Below are 22,203 nucleotides of genomic sequence, written 5' to 3'. Positions count from 1 at the left end.
CCAAACCAGAATTCAGTGTCTTGTGCTGCCGTAACAACACCTGTATGCAACAGCCATTCCCTACTCAAAAAGGGAGGATATTTGTTATCATGTAAAAATGAATTACAAAAATAAGCAAAAATAGTCTCTACAATATTTCCAATTTGTTGTTGTACAGAAAATTATATAGGATTACCAAACATTTTCCACAGATAGCAAGAATAGGAGAAAGTATTCCAAAAAACTTAATATTACCTCTTTTACAACAGTCTGTATTGTTAAACGTTTGCTTTCTCTATCCATGCTGACAGATCTAGTCTATGTCTCTAAAAATCTAGTACCAAGTTTGAATAATTCTTGCTTTTTTCAATATGTCTTTCATCTCTATGAAAGATCTATACTCACCAATTCATTTTAGCAATTAAAAAATGCCCTCTTCCTATATGGTTTTATTACAATTAGGAGCTATAATACAATCAACTATAACAAAAATTAATTAATGATATAGATTTTTTTATAGCTTTCTGTTTTCATTAAACTTGACACCTTAAATATAACTGTAAATTCTATTCTAAATTTTGCCCACTCCTCCTTCTCCTACAATATTAGCATTATGAGAGAGAAACGCGAGTTCAAACAATTTCAAAATGGTCCAAGATTCCTTTGAAATTTCTTTGATTTGATTTTATGCCTCATTTGTGAATATCTCTAACAAATTCCTCTCAGTTCTGTAAAGGCCATGAAGTTTGTCTTCCTCTAACTATTCTATGGAATAAAGAGAAGAGCTGTCAAAGCAAACCTTTATTGTAGTCAGAAAAACAACACTAGATGTTGTCCAACTCAGGCTCCTCAAAGAACTTATATATATGCTGACTAGAAAACTGCTGCTGAAAAAGTTGAAAACCTTAAAACAACACTTATTTATTTATAGTCTGTAGATCACTAGTAGGTGGTCAGGTGTATCAGAAAGTACTCAATCCAATCACACATTGATATTCTATGGATGCAGAAAGCAAGGAAACAAAACAGAGGAAAATTAAGATAATATATGAACAATCAGAATGTAAACAAATTTCAACTGGCTATGAATCAAAACCATGTGTCAACAATGGTTTTGTAAGACAATGGCTTTGTAAGACTTTTATAAAAAGGTTAAATAGGTTGCTATGCAAGTAAATTGTTCTTCAGAATCCAGTCTCTGTCTATCCATCAGAAATAAGCACTAAACTGTATTACTGGGGGTTAGACTAGTTGACCTTCAAAGATCCCTTCCAACCCAAATGATTCTATGATTATATAAACACATTTTGAAAAGAAAACCATCCAAATTGAGCAATGGAATTAAAAACTATTAATGAGTGGGACAATCAATTATAAAATTTGAATTAACTCTCTCTTACCAGTACACATTCACAGTAACTCTGTTGTTTGCAACACAGTCCTTTCAAGCATACAAAAGTACCACAAACTAGACAAACAGCAGGATCTTTAGGAACCTTGGTACAAACAGAACAAGTCTTTCTGTGATAATACTGAAAAATAGTATTATAATTCTCAGGCAACTGAAGGAGGCGTGGTAAGTCCCATTTAGGCTCCTGAATAAGCAAAGCCTACAAATAAAATAAGAATATATCAGTTCTGTGCATTTGTTTAAGCATTTGTATTTCTAAGAAAAGAAAATACCAAAGAAAAGAAGCATGCAGTTTAAAAATTCTCATTTTTTTTGCATTTCACAAATTTAGAAGTCAAATATCACCTTGCAATAGTCACCTGCTCCTGGCTGATCACCCTGCCCAACTGCAGTCACATTTCATCCTTTGTAACAGGTGCAAAATGGGCACAAGCCTTTTCCCAAGGATGTTTTCTATAAATGTGACACCTTTTAAATGCAAAAATTTTCACAGCTAAAACAAGAGGACTAAGAGTGATCGACAGGGAAGACTCTCACTCCCTACTCTGTTAGCTTAGTAATATCAACGTGCTGCTTCAAAACCCTGACCTGGAATATAAAACCTGTTTCCCAGATAAAATTTAGACTTAAACTTGCAAAAACAGAACTGAAGTTAGGCTCTGTAAATGATATCTGAAGACATCTGCCTGTTTTTCAAAACTGTGTTGCACACAGATTTTGAGACCATTAAGAACATAACCAAAACTCACAAGTTTTGATAAGACAGGCACTGCCTAAATACTGCTTTGAAAGCCTAACTCTTCTCATTTGCTCTTATAAACACTGTCCATTTTATGGTTTTTTTTGTTTGTTTGTTGTGTGTTTTCCTTCATCATAGTCATTTTTACTGAGTTTGTAATCGACAGGCACAGCAGTCAGATGGGATCTTTTCTGCAAGGTGCAAAATTTTTTTGAAGAGTGTATGACCTTGAAACCTAACATGCAAAAAAGAAAATAAAAAGAAATACTGTATTTGTACCTGGTTCCTTTTCAATCATGGAAAGAATGGTATCAGTTTCACTGCAATCTATCTCAAACGTCTATCAGATTGGCAGCAACTGTATTTTGAGATTAATCTGAGTATTCAAATTTTCACAGGTGCAGATCATGTTGCAGAGTAAAGAATGCATCTGGCTTGCCTCTGACACCATAAACTTATGAGAGGGGGACTTGAATTGTTGAGATGAAACTTTGTTATAAAAAAAAATGCACTCATGTCAAAACATTTCTATTTCAAAACTGATTATTCCAGTTGCACTAATTCAAATCTTGGTATTATTTCTTTATCCTTCAGAGAAAATGTATCATCTTTTATCAGTCAACTATTAAAAAGCCTTTATCCTTTTCATCTTTTTCAGTATTGCAACTGAAATGCAATGTTGATAATGAAAAAATATTGATAATGTCTAACAGGCAAGAAAAACTTCTGATATGTATTTTCTTAAAAGACAAAGTTTCTACTACATGTTCTTGAGTGGCTACAGGTGCAGAAGACATTTCGTATCATCTAGGGATAGCATTCCAATTTTCTGTGTCCAGCAATCATATCAAAACCAGATAGGTTTTCTTCTTCCTGTTTTTAACCAATTCAACACATATCCACTAATAATTCTCATTACAATTTCTCTCTCACAAGTTATATTCTCAGATCCTTACCCAAAACAACAGTACATGTGCATAATGAATCAAGCAATAAATAGCTGCTTCCACATTGAGGCTATTTTGGAAGAAGTAATTTTGCTACATACCTTTACTTGATCTGGATGTCTATCAGCAAATGAAGCCAATTCTGAGCACCACTGTGATATCATGTCAAATGCTGGCACTGGCCAATCGAGACAAGAGGCACTGGTGAACTGGTGAGCTGACTGAAAAGATGGTAACAGACCCAGGCAGCTTGCAAGAACTGTGAATTCTTCCTCTTCCTTTTTAGTATGAAATCAGAGAAGTTTAGATTAATACCTACAGTCCGAATTTTTAAACAGTTTATTAAAGATATATCTATTTCAAGAAAAAAGTAAAGATATTCTAGTACTACGATGCTAATACTCATGTTCAGAGACATAGGAAAGGTTCAGGTTTTCCTGGATCACCACAAACTGAACTCTTGAAACACAAGAAAAATGGTCAGCAAAAAAACCCAAACCAAACCAAACCTCCCTCCCCCCCCCAAAAAAAACCATAAACCAAACCCCCCACAAAACCACAAATCCAAACCCCACAAATAAAACAAGAAAGCCCCAGTCTCCACAATAATTTTTTTCCTGTTCAGCACCCCAAACTGGCTTGTAGCTATTTTACAGAGGAGATGATGTTGAGGCAAGGAAATGAGGGAGCTGACCCGCAGAAAACTCTACTTAAATTAGTCATGGAACTTAAACATAATTGTCTGCTGATGCAATGCCCCTGAGAATGAAGTCCAAGTATTAACAAGCATTAAGCAAAATCAGGACTGAATTCCATTCTCTGTGAAAATTATGCCATCTCTGCAAATGCTGGACAGGTTTTAAAAAGTATGTTGGTATTTTAAGACAAGCACCTATGACCTAATTAAATAAGCATGAATTTGCTGAAGTTTAAGAATACAGTACCATTTTTTTGAAAACCACATTGAAAACAAATTTATAGAAGACAAAAAATGCTGCATAACAGTGATATAAAATATGATTTAAAAAATATACCATGAAAAAGACACCTTTGTGTCTCATTTTTTGACTTCTAGCTTTTAGATTGAAACATTTGGGTGGGGCCCCCTCATTCTGTACCTGACAGCTAGGCAAGTCCACTCCAAAAAGATGGTGTTGAAGAAGGCTTGTAATCCTGAGGAAAGGTAGGCAGAACTGCTGCAGATCACGCTCTACAGAATCCGGATTTACCTATAGGGCAGGAAGCAATTACTAAATTCTGTCCCAGGTAAGTTATCTCCTAGATAAGAAACTTCAATATGAACCAAATATTTTTAAGCATACTATACTGCATCAAACATACATTCCAAAGGCCAGCATTTTACTAATAATCTGAAAGACCTCTGTAGGTTTTCTTTCCCCCTCAACAAATGGGGTTTCTACTTAAATATTCACTTTTCCATCTTTCTGAAAGGCATATGATTAAAATCCATACATATTATTAAACCCCATAAATATAAGAAGTATTTGTCAATAACTTTCTCAACGCAGTAGTGGCCACATCTGATATTATTAAAAAAAAGATTTGCACAGGCAAACTGTCCCAAAGGGATATGCTCTGATCTAGAAAATAAAGACTTGTACTGTAAGTCTTTAGCAAGATCAGAGAAAAATCATTATAATGAGGCCAAAATACTTCCAGGGGACATGCTGGTTAAGTTCTCCAGAAAATTGCCAATACCACTGCTAATTCTTCAGTGTCTCCTTCTTCATATATCTTCCCCTTAGACAGCTCACTAATCACATGACCCAGCAATACTTCCCAAGATTTTTCTCCACTGGATGTATTCTGCAAATAAGAAAAGAAATCCAAAAAGTACTGGTCATGAAAAGGAGAAAATGTTGCTGTACAAGTAAGAGCAATGAAGTATATTTCCTTTGATCAACACATGAATTTTTGACATTCAAAGATACATACAGCATAAAAAAAATAAAAATATATAATTCTACAGAAAGGGACTGCATTTAGCTCAAGTGAAATATGAACTGCTACTTGAATTACATATACTCTAAACTGTTACATGAAAGCACTTTTATAATGTTTGCATTTCTCATGTTTTTTCTGTGAGTATATAAATGCTTACTTTAAAACTTGAAAGAATCACTTCATGGATACATCATGTTTTGACAGAATTTGAATTCTAATACAAGTAATTTTTTTTAAAAAAGTAATTTTCTAAAACATACCAACCAGAATGAATGAAAAAACACTTGCTATATATTTTAAGTTGAATCGAGCCTATCAGAAAATGCAGTTGTGTCTGGAGTAAACAATATTTACTACAGATGGAAAATACATAGGAGTAGAAAGATGTGCCCTCACTTTACTTGTAAATACTAGCAAAAGGCAAGGAAACAATAGTGACAAATCTTCTCTGTCTCTTCATCACATGAGCACTCTAGACCACATAATGAGAGAAATCTATATAGCTAGCCACAAATAGCAAAAACGAGTTGGAAGAGTCAAGAAGCTTTTTTCTCCACCAACAAGGTTGCCTGCTTTTTTCCAGGAAAGGAGTCCGTCAGAGCAACCACCATGGTTTATCCAGGAAGGCTTCAATTTCACAGGAAGGAAAGCTGCACTTACTCAAAATCATTGCAACAAAGTCAAGATTGAAACGACAGAGATACAGACTCAAATCTGAAAGTCAGTTTTGGAACTATATTCATTGAGAAGCTTTTACGTCTCATCACATACCGAAACTTGCAAAAATTGCACACCCAGAAACAAAACAGTGGATTCTGTGAAGCAGAAGCAAATTATTACATGGAAAGCAGAAGCACCTGTTACATTCCTACCAGAAATACATAAGCAAAATTTCATAAATGTTTTAATAAACTAACCAACCTTTTTCAGAGCTCCTGCCTCTTTCCATGCCAGCCTATCTTCAGCACCACATTTAACAGAAATTGCTGCCAAGGCTTGAGTATACAATAAAGTGAACAGCACTTTTATAATGCAGGTGAAGTGTTCTGTAAAACAAAGAAAGTAATTTTTAAACACTTGATATTTTTAGCAAATATAATGATTACAGAGCCTCTAGTTATGGAAGTGTTGCTTCTCAAATGAAGAGCAAACAAAAAGAACAACCCCTCAAAACATACAGAACAACATCTATTTACTGGTTTTCAGAAATGACTTGGCAGCCATAGTGAACAGAACAAGCACAAGGTGAGTAATTTTCCACTGCTCTGTACGGTTATCTTAATCCTGATCAGCAGTGACTTCCTTCAAGTGACCTGGTGATACTCCAAAATTCTATTTTGTCCAAAGGTTACAACAAGTTAAGCTACTGATTACTGTAGATGTAAGCAAATGCATATCCCACCATCTCTTCTGGTACCCATCTGGGGTAAGTGACATTCATACAAATACTGGAAGAGTTAAGTTCCCAAAGAAATCCCCACAAGGACATTTAGTGTACTTCAGTTTCTACCCCTTCACTTCCAGATATGGATCCAGCCATACCAGACTTGTTGCAAAACATGCCTGAGTACTGGACCTCATGTGCACACAGAAGGAGGACAAAAGGCAGGCTGTCACTTTAGAACTTACCTTACTTTCAAAGATCCTTACAATTTTTTGTAACATTTAAAGGATTATTATCTCCTACAGCAAGGCTGCAGGAGAAAGGCTTTGAAATCTTTTTGGGGAAGCTAGCAACAGAAACAAAATAAGACTTCCTAAAATTGGAACAGGAAAAAAAAGCGATCATTCTCTGAAATGAAGATATGGTAGCAATCCTTTTTTATCTTTTTACTTTAGGTTGTATTTCCCATCCCAAATTATCTATTTTGTTTTCAAATCTAGGCAGATCAAAGAAATTTCTATCATAACTTACACCATTCCTTAAGCAAAAACATAACTGTAACATATATCTAAAACAATGTAGACAAAAATGAGGGTTTTAAGAAGTCCTCTCAGGCTTTGAAGTCAAGCAAAACAATTTTATTTGCATAAGCACCTCACAAAAACTGGGTCGAATTCATTCTTTTTTCCCCAAAGGATTTAAACAAGCTTCATATGTGGAAATGAGAAAGAGGTAAGGAAAATGAAACACCTTGCTTCTCCTTTCTTCTATCTAATATCAAAACACACACAGCTAGGACTTGAGTACATAATTAAATTTGTGAAATAACAATTGCTTGTTTATGTAACAAATCAACGCAGGCATGGATTTTGAAACTTTTTACTATCACTGAATATAAACTATAAGCACAGTTTAAGCACCTAAAAGATCATTTGTTATATAATTAAAAGTGGTCTTTTTTCTGTATTATCTTCCTATGGAGCTTGTGTTAAACATGACACAAATGCTGCTGTACTTCATGCCCCCCCCTCTAGAGCAGGTAGCATTATACTGATATATCCTCTCCACATTTCTCCAGAAGGAGAATTTACCAGATCCCACTAGATCTCTTGGCTGTATTTTTTTCCTCTGCTGAAGCCTCCATTTTCTTAACAATCCTGCTCCTGAGGAATAATAGCAGGCAAGCTCTCAGGAAATCTTCTGGGACTGAAAAATCCAAGACTAAACCACACACACGCTCAGAATTGTAAAAATTGCCTCTTTGATCTGAGATACAGGCTGTAATCAAGAGCTAGAACTGAGTTCAAGTATTGAGTTCTGTCCCCATCAACAGCAGGTACAAGCGATAGAAATCAACTTTGCACAGTGAAAGCAAGAATGAAAACCACTGCACTTAGAGCAGCAAAGCCAGACCGCTGGTCAACAGGCACCAACCTGCCACAGCCCACGTCATCTCGGAGTTCTGCTCAGGTGCTTACAGTGCTCAACACTGCGTGTCTTTGCACCCCCTAAAACTATTACATTTTTAAATTTCTGGTTTCTGTTAAATATAATTGCTCCTTGTCCCTATCCCCCCCTTAATGCTAATTATTCAATTAACCAGAAATATATCTAGCCCATACTATGTTTTTAAAACTAAATGAATGTTCTTGTATTTAATTACACCTATGCGACTCAGAAATGACTATGAATTACATTTTTGGAGAATCCAGAATTGGACAAAAAATACAAGCTCCCACATCCAGGTCACCCTGAAGAAGTCTTGACTTCTGTACAAACCAACCTCACATTTTCTTTTTTTTTCTTTTTTTTGGGAGGGGAAAATATCTCAGGAGCAGCTCAGAGGTAGCATGCTGTGTAATGAGCATCAAGGCTTTTTTATAGTCACAAAAGCATGCCATGGGAGACATACTAAAACCATCATTCAGAACATCAATTATCATTTCATTACTATGTTATCTCTTACTTGTAAAATGCCAAATATTTGACAGCTCTAGGTACCTGTACCACTAGAGCTGTTACATTCTTGTCTACTGCAAAGAGCAACTTTGTTTGACTTCACACAATGTGCACGTGGAGGGCTGTGTGCTGCTTTCCTGCTGACCCCCTGGTGCAGGCTGTGCTTTTGCTACATCAGCTTTTCTAATTAATAATTCTAGAGCTTGCAAGTAGGTCTGTATGCTGTGCAGGGTTCTGCACTAGAATGCAGTTAGGACTTCTGTCCTTAATCTGACAGTCTGACAGTTTAAAAGTATTATTATTATGGTTAGGACATTATAATCAGAACAGGTTAATCCAGAACTTTTGTACTTATTTTTGAAAAACACTGAGAAATAGTTTTATGTTCCTGTTTTTAAAACCTTTTGGAACCAAATTATTCCAAAGCATCCCATTATAAATATATTAAGCAACAGCCTTAAAAATGAAATTTATACAGGAAACACTTCTAGAACTCTAATTTTAACATTAGTGCAAGAAATGCGCAGATAAATAAGTGTATTATTAACAATATGTGTCTTTTAATTTCAGTATCATATTAGACAATTTAACTTTGGCAGGTAATGACTATAGAAGGAATCCACAAAGAGAACCAGAAGCAAAATTAAGGACATAGGACCTTTTTTAGTGAATTTGGAAGGAGATCTTTGTATAAATAACCTTTGAAAAATACTCCTCTTAATCTAAAGCTTAAACTGTTATTTGAAAATTGACTTCAGAACAAAGGAAGACAGCACTGAACTTCAGATAATCCTTGAAAGGTATATTAAAGTTCCAGGATACAAATAAATTTTTCAGCTTCGACACTGAAACTGGATACTATTCAAGTTGATTACATCCATTCTATATTTAGTCAGAACCTTATCCAATCATTAAAGAGAAGTGTTAGTGTTCGACTGAGCTGCATTTTTGTTGCATGTTAGTGAAACTTCATAGAAAAAGAATCTGTCAGAACATTCAGGTTAGATTCTTCAGCAACTGAACCTTATAAGAATTACAGAAAAGAGGGGCTGAATTTAGGTTTTACAATTAGAGAAGAAAACCTTTCCCACAGTTCAAAGAAGCTAGGCTAAATTCTCAAAATCAGATTTCAAGTTGGAACACATTCACGACACCCAAATCCTGGATCTCGTCACAGCAGCCCTGTACCCTGTCAGAGCAATGCCAGGCTGTGTAACAGCCTGATGGCAAATGCCTGCACTGCTTCGTGGCCCTCCTGGCATGTGTGGCACCAAGCACAGCACCAGGCCATTGCTGGCCCACTGACCACCAATTCTATGCACCTACTGGCCTCAGGCTCACTCCTGTTCATCCAGACCCCAGTTTTTAAGTACTCTATAATGATATTTTTTTATATTCAATGAAATGCAGAAACCGAAATCACAAGCTACAAACACACTACACTTCTAGAAATCTGGACTTGGGGGTCCCAAGACAGGTGCAGGGAAAATAAAACTTTTTACAATTGATGGTAACAAAGTAGAACGTCCAATTTTAATTAAACTACTTCTTTAACATCCAGAAATTGCATTGCAGAAAGGACTGGTGGGGGGGTGTTGAATTCAATTTACAAGGACAGATTTAAGTTCTGATAACCACCAAGCCACTCTCTCCATTTCTGTACCTACACCACCATTTGCTATTTCTGTAAGAAAGGAGCTAAACCCAAAATCTTTGTTTTGTATGGAGTCCCAATCCACCATACCATGAACACTGTCCATCCTCTGCACAACTGCCACAGAATTGAAGCAGAAACTTCTTATGTGGATTATTATTTATCTAGTCTTGTACAATTTCAAAATGCTGAACATTTGAAGCCTGTAAAACCTCTGTCCATGTTCTAATGTGAAACTCAAATGAAAAAAGTTTCACAAATGGTTTTAGTATCTTGAACACAACGTTTATTTTGCCAGCTACACTACACAGGAGGTAAACACTATCATCCTCATTCCCTCCTCTGTAAATTGGTTAATGCTTGTAAATGCTCTGATCTCCACCACAACGTTTTTTCCATAGTAGTCTTCATTCTTTCTCATGGGTTCAGATCAATTTTCTCCTCTGAATGAAGAGGCTGAACAGTAATGACATTTTTATTGCTTTAATCGATGTCAGATTGAAAAAGATACCACCTATCCAACAGTTAACAGGGTAGTTAATGCAATTCCCAGGGCTACATCTGAAGGGCAAGAGATGAGGTTTGAGCCCTCCTTACAGAGCACTCAGTGTTCCTAACAAAACCCAGTGTCAACAAAACGGATTTTGAGTGCAAACATGAAAGAGAGGTAGTATTTGGTGACCAGTTTTAGTTTCCTGTAAGGACACAGGGCAATACAGTTAAGTCTATTGCTAAAGAATATATCTGGAAATATCTGCCAACACACAGAGGCATCCACCTCTGTCTGTATATCATTGTACAGCCAAGTCCACAGTTCCTGCACCCCACCACAATGCCAAAGCAGCACGGACAGTTCAGGAAGCAGTAGGAGCAGACAGATTTTGTTCGCCCCTATCAGTGACCTTGTGCTTGTCGTGTGACACTGCACAAGCCATTTTACCTTAGTTATGCCTCAGCCCTCTACCAAGAATTAATGATATTGAATTTGACTCTGTGACCTACACACCCACTGTAAAAGTTCTAAACAAATTTGTTATATTTGGACAAAACAAAAATTAAGAAGATAAATGGCAATTTATTTCCAATTTAATGCTTCATAGATTTGAACTGGTTACATTCATCTACTTTCTGCCACTTGCCATTTCCCTTTCAACTGCAACATACAGTAAACCTAAGAGCAAAGGCAAAACGTGCTGCTGATATGTGGCATTTCCCAGAATTCTCCATAGGATGCCTTAATAGTAATTGGATGTTGTCTCTTCTAGGATAAGGTATACTTTCATAAATGGTGGTAATCCATGCTTGAATATTGACTACAAAGAGACCACTGGTTTGTACTTCGGCTTCAACACTCCCTTCCCTGAATTTCAGATGTTAGCCTCCTTAAACTTTTATTTACTGATTTTATTAAGTCCTTCCAATAAAGTTAAGTTAAACTGTAGTTTAAAAAATAAAAAAGTATATTTTTGACAATAGCCTTCCTATGCAAAAGTTTTTTATTCTTTTCATATTTTCTTATTCTAATAATCTATTGGACGTACTTAATCCTTAAACATGTACTTAACAGTTGGACTCAATGATCTTAAAGGTCTTTTCCTACCTAAATAATTGTATGATTCTCTGTATATTGAATTAAAAAAATAAACCCGCAATGTTAACAGATACACACGGAGTCACTTGAGCTGAATTTGAACATTCAATAGTGAGGACTCCTCTTAAGGGGAAACAGAATTTCTACTATACATCATAACTTAGGTATATATGTCAAGAGCAGATCAGCTCCTACTCAAAAATTAACAAAACTCAGTCGATATCAAAATTGCCATACAGATCCCAAAGAGGATATTCTGTTTGTTGTCAGTGAAGTAGTAAAGTGATACTTGTTTTGTTTGTCCTCATTTTAAAATAAATGTATCATTATAAATAATCAAGCCAGAGACCAGAGGTCTGAACTAACCCCTATTCTGGAACATACACTGTCTATTAGCAAGATGAACCAGGGTCAGTTGTTCCTTTCACAAAGAAAAAGAAATTTAGGTTTTTAGACAGTTTTGATTTTAGTAATGAAAAATTTAGTTCTTTAATATTCACAATTATACTATATACTGCCTCTATTGAAGTTGCTGCATTACAGCAGTTATTATCTTCATATATGACCTCTTCTTATGCAAGACTGCTGCAATTTAAACTCTGAAATTCAAATTAAATTACAATCTTTCACCCTTAGGCACTCAGTTCAAGTATTGAGCTGCCCCCTTAAGCAAAGAGATGAAGGTCAAATAAAGGACACTTTTCCTTCAGTAGAAATACTTAATAGTTTTTGCTCAGCTCTTGTATCTTTAATGAATAGCTGACTGATAAGGTAAAAAGACAGGGGACACAGATAAAGCTGTCAACCCAGAACAAAAATTTCTGTTCAATGCCATCTTTTGTAGATAAGGCAGAAACATTATTTTAGAATAAACAGTAGACCAGCTATGATTTACCATCCTGAGAATCATCACGAATGCAGCCTCATTTACATAATAATTTAAGTACATATATTTTTCTAACATACCTTTGTGCAATGGTTGAGGCATGGTTAAAATCTGGATAAGCAAAAGGGATGAGACATCTCTGTAAAGCACAGGAACTTCTGGCAGCTCTTCACTTACCAGCCTGGAAATAAAACCAAAAGAAAATCACTTCTGATACTATAAACCCATTTTCATATTTTATTTTAAATAGTATTACATTTGAGATCAAGCTTATAGAAGCCAAGTACCTGACAATTTGCTAAGTGATCTCAATATTAAAACCATTTAATGTTACTCATGAGGAAGTTATCACTTGGGCACCTGATTCTTATTACAGTGTTTTAAAACTTTTCAAAACTGCCTGAACTCCTTATGTCTATGTAGAGTGTCAAGGAACACTCAAACAATTTAATTGATTTACAAAAGTATGGTATTTTACAAATAAATATATATATCCATGCTGTAACAATAATGAATCCTCAAATTGCTTTTAATGTTACAAGGACTGTGCCTCCTGGAAAAGAGAGACCTTAGAAAATATACTGATTTCCTTCATGTAAAGAAATGAAGGCTCAAGAAGCCATGACAGGGATTATGCAATTTTACACACAGTCTTTATTAAAAACCCCATATGGCTAGAAGGACAGCAAATAAGCACAGAGATACTGCAAACTTTTGAACCATCCAGATTCACTGAATGACATAACATCACCTTGTAGTCCCATACTTAACGGCAGAAAATGCTAGCAGATAGGAGAGAGAGTAGTTTTCTAGCTTTGTGTAGCACTATCCAACAAAATTCCAAACAACATTATTCTTCAGGTTCAACAACTGAGTCAAATGGCAAAAAAATCAAATGGTTAAAAATCATTCTCCCCTCTTTAACTAACATGGAGTGTAATGGAGATCTTGAGCAGGAGCTGCTGGTACAACATGGTACACATTCTCCCTTGTCATCTATCCCCTTCTGCAACACATGCGACAGAAAAAGCTGTTTGGGTTCTTGTTCCCATTTGCAAACAGTGCTGGTTGTTGGTTATCTGTGCTACAGGAGCTGTACTGTGCAGTCCTAGTCCAACTTACTCAAATCTCCCATGCAAAACAGAGTCCTCTACAGCTTCTCATGGACAGACAGCAGTGGTGCAAAGGAAAGCATCACAGGCTGTGAGTTCCTTCTGCCCCATGACTGAAATGCTGTCCTTCTGGAAGGGCATTTTCTATCGCTCCTTAGGCTTTTTCATCTTTCTTTCCTCCTCTTTTGTCGTTCTTCTCACTGGTCAGAAACTGCAGGAAAAACAATTCTTCCCCTCCTGGTAGCAGCTTCCCCTATTTAGGGCAGCCATAGGCCTCTACGCCATGTGGCACTTCACTGAGCCCTCCACAAAAACCACCTGAGAACGTCAGGAAATCAAAATATATCCACCTGCTACAGTTTCAAGATTAGCTTCATGCTTTGGTACATGAATTGGTAAAGCAATTTTAACTGTCCTGCAGGTAAACCACAACTGATGAAGTGCTCGATAGTTGTATTGAAAATATAAATACATCCTTATTAAGATCTACCCCCAAAAGCACAGTCTCACTCTCCTCCATTTGGTTGTTCTGCAAGACACCATGAACCACAGGTTCCCAGGGAGGCTTTCTTAAATCCTGTAGCAAGTGCCCAATTTCTGTACAAACAGAATCTGGTGGAGGAAAGAAACATACAGCAAGACAGTCAAGCTCTCCTCTGTCTCAGCTCTGCCCTTTCAGAGCACAGCTGGTTAACCACTGTTGTGTCCAATTATTGCCTCTCTTCCAAGAGCACCAAATCCTTTCTCTGATCCAACTCTCATCCAGCTGGCACAGACTACTCCTTCAGCTGAGTTGATGCCTCTGTGAAAGCACCAACTCTCCCTTGGTGCCATCCATCACACACAGGGCACAAACTGAGCTCCTGCAGACCACATACTGGAAAAGGTTGCCCACATGTGGTGGGATGTGGGTGCATACACAGGATCCTTAGCACCCTCTAACAGCTTTGGGGACTCAACCAGTTAATCATCTCTGAGGCACATAAACATGATGCTACTTTTGGAAGGAGACCCTCTCTACACAGTTACCTACATCATGAAGACTCAGACTTCTCTCTACATAAGGCACCACCAGGAGTCATCTGTGATATGAATTTAAACACACAGAAGCAGTCATACAAGAGGAGGATTAGAAGAACACTTTTGGTCGTATCTTTATGATTCTCTGTATATTGAATTAAAAAAACAAACCTGCAATGTTAACAGATAGACACAGAGTCACTAGAGCTGAATTTGAACATTCAATAGTGAGGACTGAACTCCTCTTAAGGCTGACTGGTCTTCTAAAATGAAGTCACAGAAAACATGGTCTCACTGGTCCTTTTGAATTAATGAACCCAAACAGCTATAGAATAAACACCATCTATAACCCTTTTGCTATAATCAGTCATTTAATACAATTATTGTTTCAAAACTCTGTAATATACATAAATATACATATTTATATATGTGAGCCTCCTAAACAAAAAAAAAATATTCTAAAAATCAGTATATTGAATTCTAAAGAAGACAAAGGGGGTAAAAATTTGTATCATACTACCAAGTCTCATTTTCAAAATGATACATGCCAAGAAGATGCTTATCTTACTATGTCCCTCTGGTCCTACTTTTGCTTACAGCTAGCTCTATTTTATGATCTATGACACTGAAAAACTACCTTCATTATGTAATGACTTTAAAACCATGGATACCCCTTAAATTACTTCTCACCTTTAATTCTTAATTAATATATAAATTTGGGGGGAAATTTAATTTGGAATAACATTAAAAAAAACCCTACTCCCTCTGGTAAGATCCTCTTTCTGACAGAGGTATCAACATCAATATCATTTAACGGTTGTGTAACAATTAGGTCAAATACCAGTTCTGTCAAAATTAGGAAATATATATACAGAATACCATGATTGACTGGCAACATCACAAATAAATGAACTCATTTTCACATGCAGGACCAAGGGAATTATTTTTCTAATTTATTCGGTTCATATGAATTGAGAAGCAAAGCTACATTAAATGTCAGGGGTTTAGATAAGCAGCTTTCGTTTACATCAAGTGCTGCAGCACATGAAGCACTTAAAAACTGCTCTGTCATTCCTTAAGAGCCTAAGCAAGTTCTTCATTATGACACTGAAACTAAATTTATAAAATGTGTTTAGAAATGTGTTTTGTGGAAATTGTCCATTCTGTTAATCCCCAGTGCATATGTAAAAGCTTGATAAATCTGACTTCACAAAAAATTGTGGCACAGAAGCACTGAATAAAAAGAAAGTAAGTACAATTGCAGACAGGACCAAAGAAATACAAAATGATTCAAATGTATAACAGTTGTATGCTGTATCCATTTAAAAAAGGGAGGTGGAAGTGAAAATAAACTACACAGTGCAATATAAAACATGTACTAAAATAAAAAATGCATTGCTCTGCTTTCTCTATGGAACTGACCTCTCCTCCAGCCCAAGGTAATTGGGCTGTACCTCTCTTCTATGCCAGTGCCAGAGCTGCCTATCAGCTGCCAGCTGAGCAACTCTGCCTCTGTGTTCTCCATCGTCCTCCAGAGAGATGTTATGCAGGAATCACTTCTTTGGGAATGGATATAGAGGAATGGAAAACTGTTCTACTCTGAAGCAAGCAGCATCTTGCTAATGGCCATTCCTTACATATATGTTCCTCATTCCCTCTTCTCTCAACCAGAGACACTTAAAAGTATCTGGCTGATGCTAACTCCAACTAATTATAAAGTTAGAAATTCAATAAATAAAGTTTTGAGCCTCACACCGCTTCAAACTGTCAGATATAGAAAATCTGAGACACAGGGATACAGATACACCTAAACAAAGGCTTCATCGACCAAAGCAAATCTATATTTTCTTCAGAATTCACAGGATTTCTGCAGCCTGAAGAAAGGTCAAACTAATACACAGCTTCTGATGCTCACTGTAAGTAGAATTCTACTATTTATTCTGGCTTCACTCTAGGATCTAATCACGATTTCAGATTTGCTCTTCCTTGTATCTCAGCAGATTTTACAGTAGGTCAGATTTTCTCATTGCACATTCACTGCTAGTACTAACATTAGGCATCTCCCATTCTCTTTTACCACTGTGCCCCTGGCAGTCCCTTGTCACCTATTCCAAATTCATTCAAATTAACCTTTTTAAAACATGGATTAATTGCTTGACTTTGCTCATGATGCAGCCTGCCCAAGCTACATCAGCACAGATGAAGCAGATGGTGAGCTCCAGTATAGGGGAAAGAAGAAGCAGCCAAGAGCAAGTACTCCCCAAACTGGCACTACTGTCAAAACCTACGTACTATAACACACGTCCTGAGAGACTGCTGTTTCGGGCAGGATTTGTGTTTGTATTGAACAGATCACACAGGTCCTGTTGCAGCATGTGTATGTATATACCACCTCTTGCAACCTTAACTAAACCCCATTGACTCCTCTTCATAAAAACTGTGAGTTTTTTCCCCATTTCCCAACAGTTTCTGTGATGGAGATGTGACTTAAGAGGTTCCTACGCAGAGTTGCTCATTCCTATCCCTGAGCTGCAGTTTGTTGCCCCAGTATGACACTACAAACAATCACTGAAGCGATCTAGCTTAGAGTGAAACATCAGCAAAACACTGCAGTAAAAATAACCCAGCATTTCAGTTTATCCTACAGTTCCCCCTCCAAGTGCTTCCATTGCAAAGATCCTTAATGTTTTACTGAATCATTCTATGCTGACATATTTTGTCTGTCAAAACAGACACGAAAACTTCAGCCTTCATAGAGAGTCAAATTTTTAAAAAATGTGTATTCTTTTATTTCATGTTTGTTGTTCCTAAAACTCTGGCTAGTTGGACTAGTCCATTAAATTCACATCTGAGTTTAGTAATTATTGCCTCCAGCTGCTGCTTCCCTGCCCCCTGCCAGAAGCTATTATTCTCCCCTTGCACCACAATAATTGTTTATTTGATCACCACTGAAACCAGACCTATCCCTAGAAGAACAATTTGCTTAAATATGGCCTGTGGGACCAAGTGTACATCAAATTTTGCAACATGAACTCCATAGGGGAAATAATCCACTACACCATTCACAGTTCAGACTTAGCTTTATCTTTTCCCCTCTCTTCTTTCAAACAGTACACATTATTTAGGTCCTTTTTGATAAGGTATCTCTTTGCTCAAGATTTCCTTATTTCTATTTTACCTTGCTGTGGCTGCATGAGCTCCTCCTTATCTTTCCTTTCAGTTGCCATTTTCAGCTACAGGAAGATCTAGGTACAGCTGTAAAAGACACTGGACAAAACCAGTGGCCTTGGGAAGTACAGTGGAACAATTCTGTGAGTCTTTACAAGTTACTTTGTTTAGTTCTACCAGATACATGAAATCTAAGGCATTACTTATGAAGAATGATAGCTGGGTTGTCGAAAATTAAGATAAAAATTGTGAGTTCTGCACCTGGGTGGTTTTAACTGTAAATATTGATGTATATTTAAATAAAAGAGCTACAATTAAATAAGGGTGAAAAGATAATGGCACTTGCATTCCAGAGATTTTTGCAGGTTGGGGGTTTTGTTGTTTGTTTGTTTAGTTTTGAAAATTATCTTTTAAAATAAATGAAGATGGAACTAGCTTCTCTGGAAAACTACTTTCAACTGAAATACTAATTTCAGGTCGAAAATTAAACAGAAAAATATAGCATGTTGGTTTAAAGTTATTTTGCTTCTGTGACTTTCCTGAGGTTAAATTGTTTGGAATCATAGTAACGTAGTCATAACATAGATCTTTTCCTCTCAGACTTTTTTTTCTTAACAAGTTTTTGCCTGAAGTATCATGCCAGTCAGGCTGATGATTTAGAGGGTTAGCTTCAAAACAGCAGTGACATCCACATCTAAAATCTGCAGTGACTATTTCTCCACTGTCCTCTTAAGCTTCTTCAGTTTACTGCAGCATGTCACCTTCTAAGTGCTCTGAGCACTCTTCCCTGTACCTGAAAAAATTTGCTATTCTGTATTTCTCAAAAGGCTGTGTGACTCTAAAAAGTGTGCAATTAGACCATACACACCAATCCTATGAATGCCATCTTCAAGTGAAACTACCGCTTCAAACTTCTACAATATAATTACAGATATTCATTTTATGCTCTAATTTATGCATTAAAAACATGTCCTCAAATTGTCTCCTTTGAAGCATTCTGGGGCCTGCAGACTAAGGCAGGAAAAATATTCCAAGGAGTGAGCAAAAACATTCCAGCTCGACTGCATCTGTGCATCTCAAAAGTAAACTATTACATGGTAAAATGGATGATATCTCAGTTGTAGCTTCCTGCAGGACTTTGTGCCAAACCAGTATCATCAAGTCTACCAAGAAATATTGAAAACCAATGCAGAAAACATGAGAACTGCTCAAATGCATTCCCAACATGCAACACTCCCTGCCAAGAAGCCATTCAGTCTACAGTACCATCAAATTATTCATAATATTGCCCAACGAAATTTAACTTGCAGCAATCTAGCCTTGATATGACCAATGCACAGTGAATTCCATCAAGTCTGTAAGTCCCTCTGTTAAGAGCTGCTTCCAAAGCTAGCAAGCTCTTAAAATGCCAAAATGAGAAGTGCACGATCAGTCCCACAGCTATTCTGTCAACAGTCTATCAACATGATCTTAATTTTGCCTCATATAACTCAGTCAACCATCCACAAAATTTATTAACTTTGCCCCATTGCTCAATCTAGGTCAGGTCTCAATCAGAATCACATGAAAACAGATCCCCAAAGCAGTGTGAATACATGCTGAATAGCATAGGTTTCAGGTTATGAAATCCTTAAGGCTTTGTTCTGCTAATGGTTCATAAACTAACCAGTTAATATAGTTTAATTACTGCAATAATCTGATGTTCATTGCAAAAAGAAACCCGGGCCCAAGAGGACAAACAGTAAAATCTCAAACCAGAAGCAACAACAGTTGTTTTAATAATTTCCCCCAATTTGCAATTAGGATTGTGGCATCATTCGTATAGATCAGTTTTGGAAATCACATGACACTTTCCACCTCAGGCTTCCAGAAACACACTGACAAACATGCAGATGGACAGGCACCAAAAAGTCAGTCTTTTGACATTACTGCAAGCTACAAAGTGTAGAGCTTAGTGCGAAGAAGATGCTTAAGGTGCCAAGAACAAAAACAAAAACAATCTACTGTTTTCCTCTTATGAGGAAAAACAATCTGGTTTTGGGCAAGAAACCTTTCTTCTCATCGTCAATGTAGAATCTGAAAAGTGATGGGTCTTAAGTCAAGTAGGAAGATGAGTCCTTGCAGAACACATATACATTGTTCCATTTATTATACTGCTAATCCTTGTACACCTGTGTAAGTAAGGTGATGCCTTAAAGCAAACTTAGGTAATTAACTTGTTTAAAATAATAAGCAAGATGAAAATTTTTGGCTTAAAATAGAATTATTTCTCACATATAATATGCCTACTTACATTATTTCTGTAGCAGCTATTAATCATTGCTCACCTTTCAATAAACTATTTCTCAGCTTAATCTCAATGTACATTTTGTGTAGCATCCATATCAAGAACAGCAGTGCACTTATCAACTTACCCAGTAATATTTAATTTGCATGTGCTTAAGCTTGCAAGAGGTGTATTTAAAATTCAACTCAAAACTGGTATCTGTCAGATTCTTATGTAAAAGAAATTGGAAAGTTTACTTTTACAAATTCATACACAAAATTTTTAGATGTTAAGTTCAGCAGCCTACCTCACAGAGAATTTAAATTAAGACAGAAAGTTACCCAAAGTGCCTCTGTAAGGATGTTTCTTTCACCAGGTAAAACTGATATTGGGTAAATTAAAATACTTGCTCTGAATTTTTATCCTGCATCGGCTGGGTTAGTTTTCTCCAGGGATTGTATGCAGAGTCTATACTGTAGAGGCGCATGTGCATGGCCAATACGTGGAACAGCTGATCTGAAAGGTGAAGACAAATTGCTGATTATTATATACAATGATACAAAGTATTTCACATTAAATTGCCATCATGTATTTCAAGATTCTGAAAAGTCTGTCATCTCATTTCAAGTAAGCTGCTACTCTCATAAGCATATTTTTATTATGTAATTATTTGTTTTTAAAATAAGATTTTGAAGAGAAGTAAGATTTCAGTAGAAGGCAGTGACCATAGGCATGCATAAGGAAAAATGCCCTTTTTTTTCTCTCCTGAAATTCTGAGACAGAGAAAGGCCATTTAGAAAGCTTTGGCCAGATCTCAGTTGTTTTGGTGCTCCACACACCTAATTTCAGGCCTTCTAAAAAAATCCTGTTTCATATGCTCTTAAGTTGCTAAGGTTACATGCTCACTTCACTTCCCTCTCCAGTTTGTGCCAGAAGCCATGATTTCCTAAACACTTCTTCTAAACGGAGCCTGATATACTTTTATCGCACAGCTTTTATTTCCCTCTCCCACAATTAAGTTCTGTGCACAACATATTTGAAATTAACCCAAAGCTGCTAGAAGTTACAGCCTACAGTAGGATCACTTCAGCTCTTCGTTCTTAAAAGGTTATTATTATTCCTTGTGCCTTCTTTTGATTATTTTGTAGGAAACTTCTGGATGAGGTGAAAAACCAAACCCAACAAACGTCTGACCACACATCAAGGATGCTAAAGTAGCGAGTCTTTATAACATCAGAGATTTGTCCTTACAACCTGCAGGCAAAGTTTATTGATATTCACTAATTCAAAACCTTCTGTACAGCCACTGTATCAAAAACATAATTTACAAAACACTTGCAGAATTTTTCAAACAAAGGATGCATAATTATTCATGGAGGTTTACTGCAGTATCTTCTATTAAAATGCACAGTTTTCATTTCTCTATGGATCATATGATCAAGACAAATAAAGACAACTTCTAATCTTTTCTTCCCTTAAGCAATCCAAGAAGGCAAGCACCATCTATGTTGACAGCATTTTCAGAGATGTATATGCAATAAGAAACACAGAATGGTTTGAGTTGGAAGAGACCTTTAAAGGTCATCTGGTCCAAGCACCCTGCAATGAGCAGACATCTTCAACTACATCAGGACCATTAGTGACTCAGACTTCACTTCTTTTTCTGTGTTTATAATACAGTTACAGTTTGGAGAAAACACATCTTTTTTTAACTTTATAAGTTTATATTTCAATATTTTAAAATATCATCATTTCCCACCATTTTGCTCAATATTTTTCCTCCTGTGACACTCTGTCTTGCTATTTGCTGCCATGCCTGTTTCTCCTGTTCACTTTTCTGGGACCCTGCTTCCTTCCTCCCTTTTATTTTAACTTTTTCCCCTAGCATCCTGACAACATCTTTCCCCTCCACCCCTCTTATTCTTTCAACTGATCCCTTTGCCGCTTTCTCTCTTAATCTCTCTCCTTTCTCTCTACAACGCACTTGCTCAACCTACAGACTCACTGGTCCTCTTTTTAAAGTAGAAATAGCAGCTATTAATTTATTTTCCATAAATAGACAATTACTCAGAGGTACGCAATGGCCAAAAGAGTCGCATGATGAAGTCAGCTGACTGCCAGA

General features: G+C 36.5%; 1 protein-coding gene across 6 annotated transcripts in view; it reads right to left on the bottom strand.

The window, feature by feature from the left end:
* Positions 1–22,203, bottom strand: part of UBR3 (ubiquitin protein ligase E3 component n-recognin 3) — a 105,254-nt gene that overhangs the window by 3,810 nt on the left and 79,241 nt on the right. For all 6 annotated transcript variants that reach the window (XM_018072488.3, XM_018072490.3, XM_018072491.3 and 3 more), the window contains 7 exons: positions 20,492–20,597; positions 12,596–12,696; positions 5,963–6,087; positions 4,796–4,903; positions 4,195–4,305; positions 3,178–3,354; positions 1,380–1,589 (listed from right to left, as the gene is read on the bottom strand). In XM_018072488.3, coding sequence (XP_017927977.1) covers positions 1,380–1,589; positions 3,178–3,354; positions 4,195–4,305; positions 4,796–4,903; positions 5,963–6,087; positions 12,596–12,696; positions 20,492–20,597 — 938 coding nt within the window. The remainder of the gene's footprint in view (positions 1–1,379; positions 1,590–3,177; positions 3,355–4,194; positions 4,306–4,795; positions 4,904–5,962; positions 6,088–12,595; positions 12,697–20,491; positions 20,598–22,203) is intronic.

Source organism: Manacus vitellinus, unplaced genomic scaffold (assembly GCF_001715985.3).
Source record: "Manacus vitellinus isolate BGI_N305 unplaced genomic scaffold, ASM171598v3 scaffold_22_pilon, whole genome shotgun sequence".
In the NCBI taxonomy this organism is placed as follows: domain Eukaryota; kingdom Metazoa; phylum Chordata; class Aves; order Passeriformes; family Pipridae; genus Manacus; species Manacus vitellinus.
The sequence above is the reverse complement of the archived record's forward strand: the minus strand, read 5'-3'. Positions and strand labels throughout refer to the sequence as shown.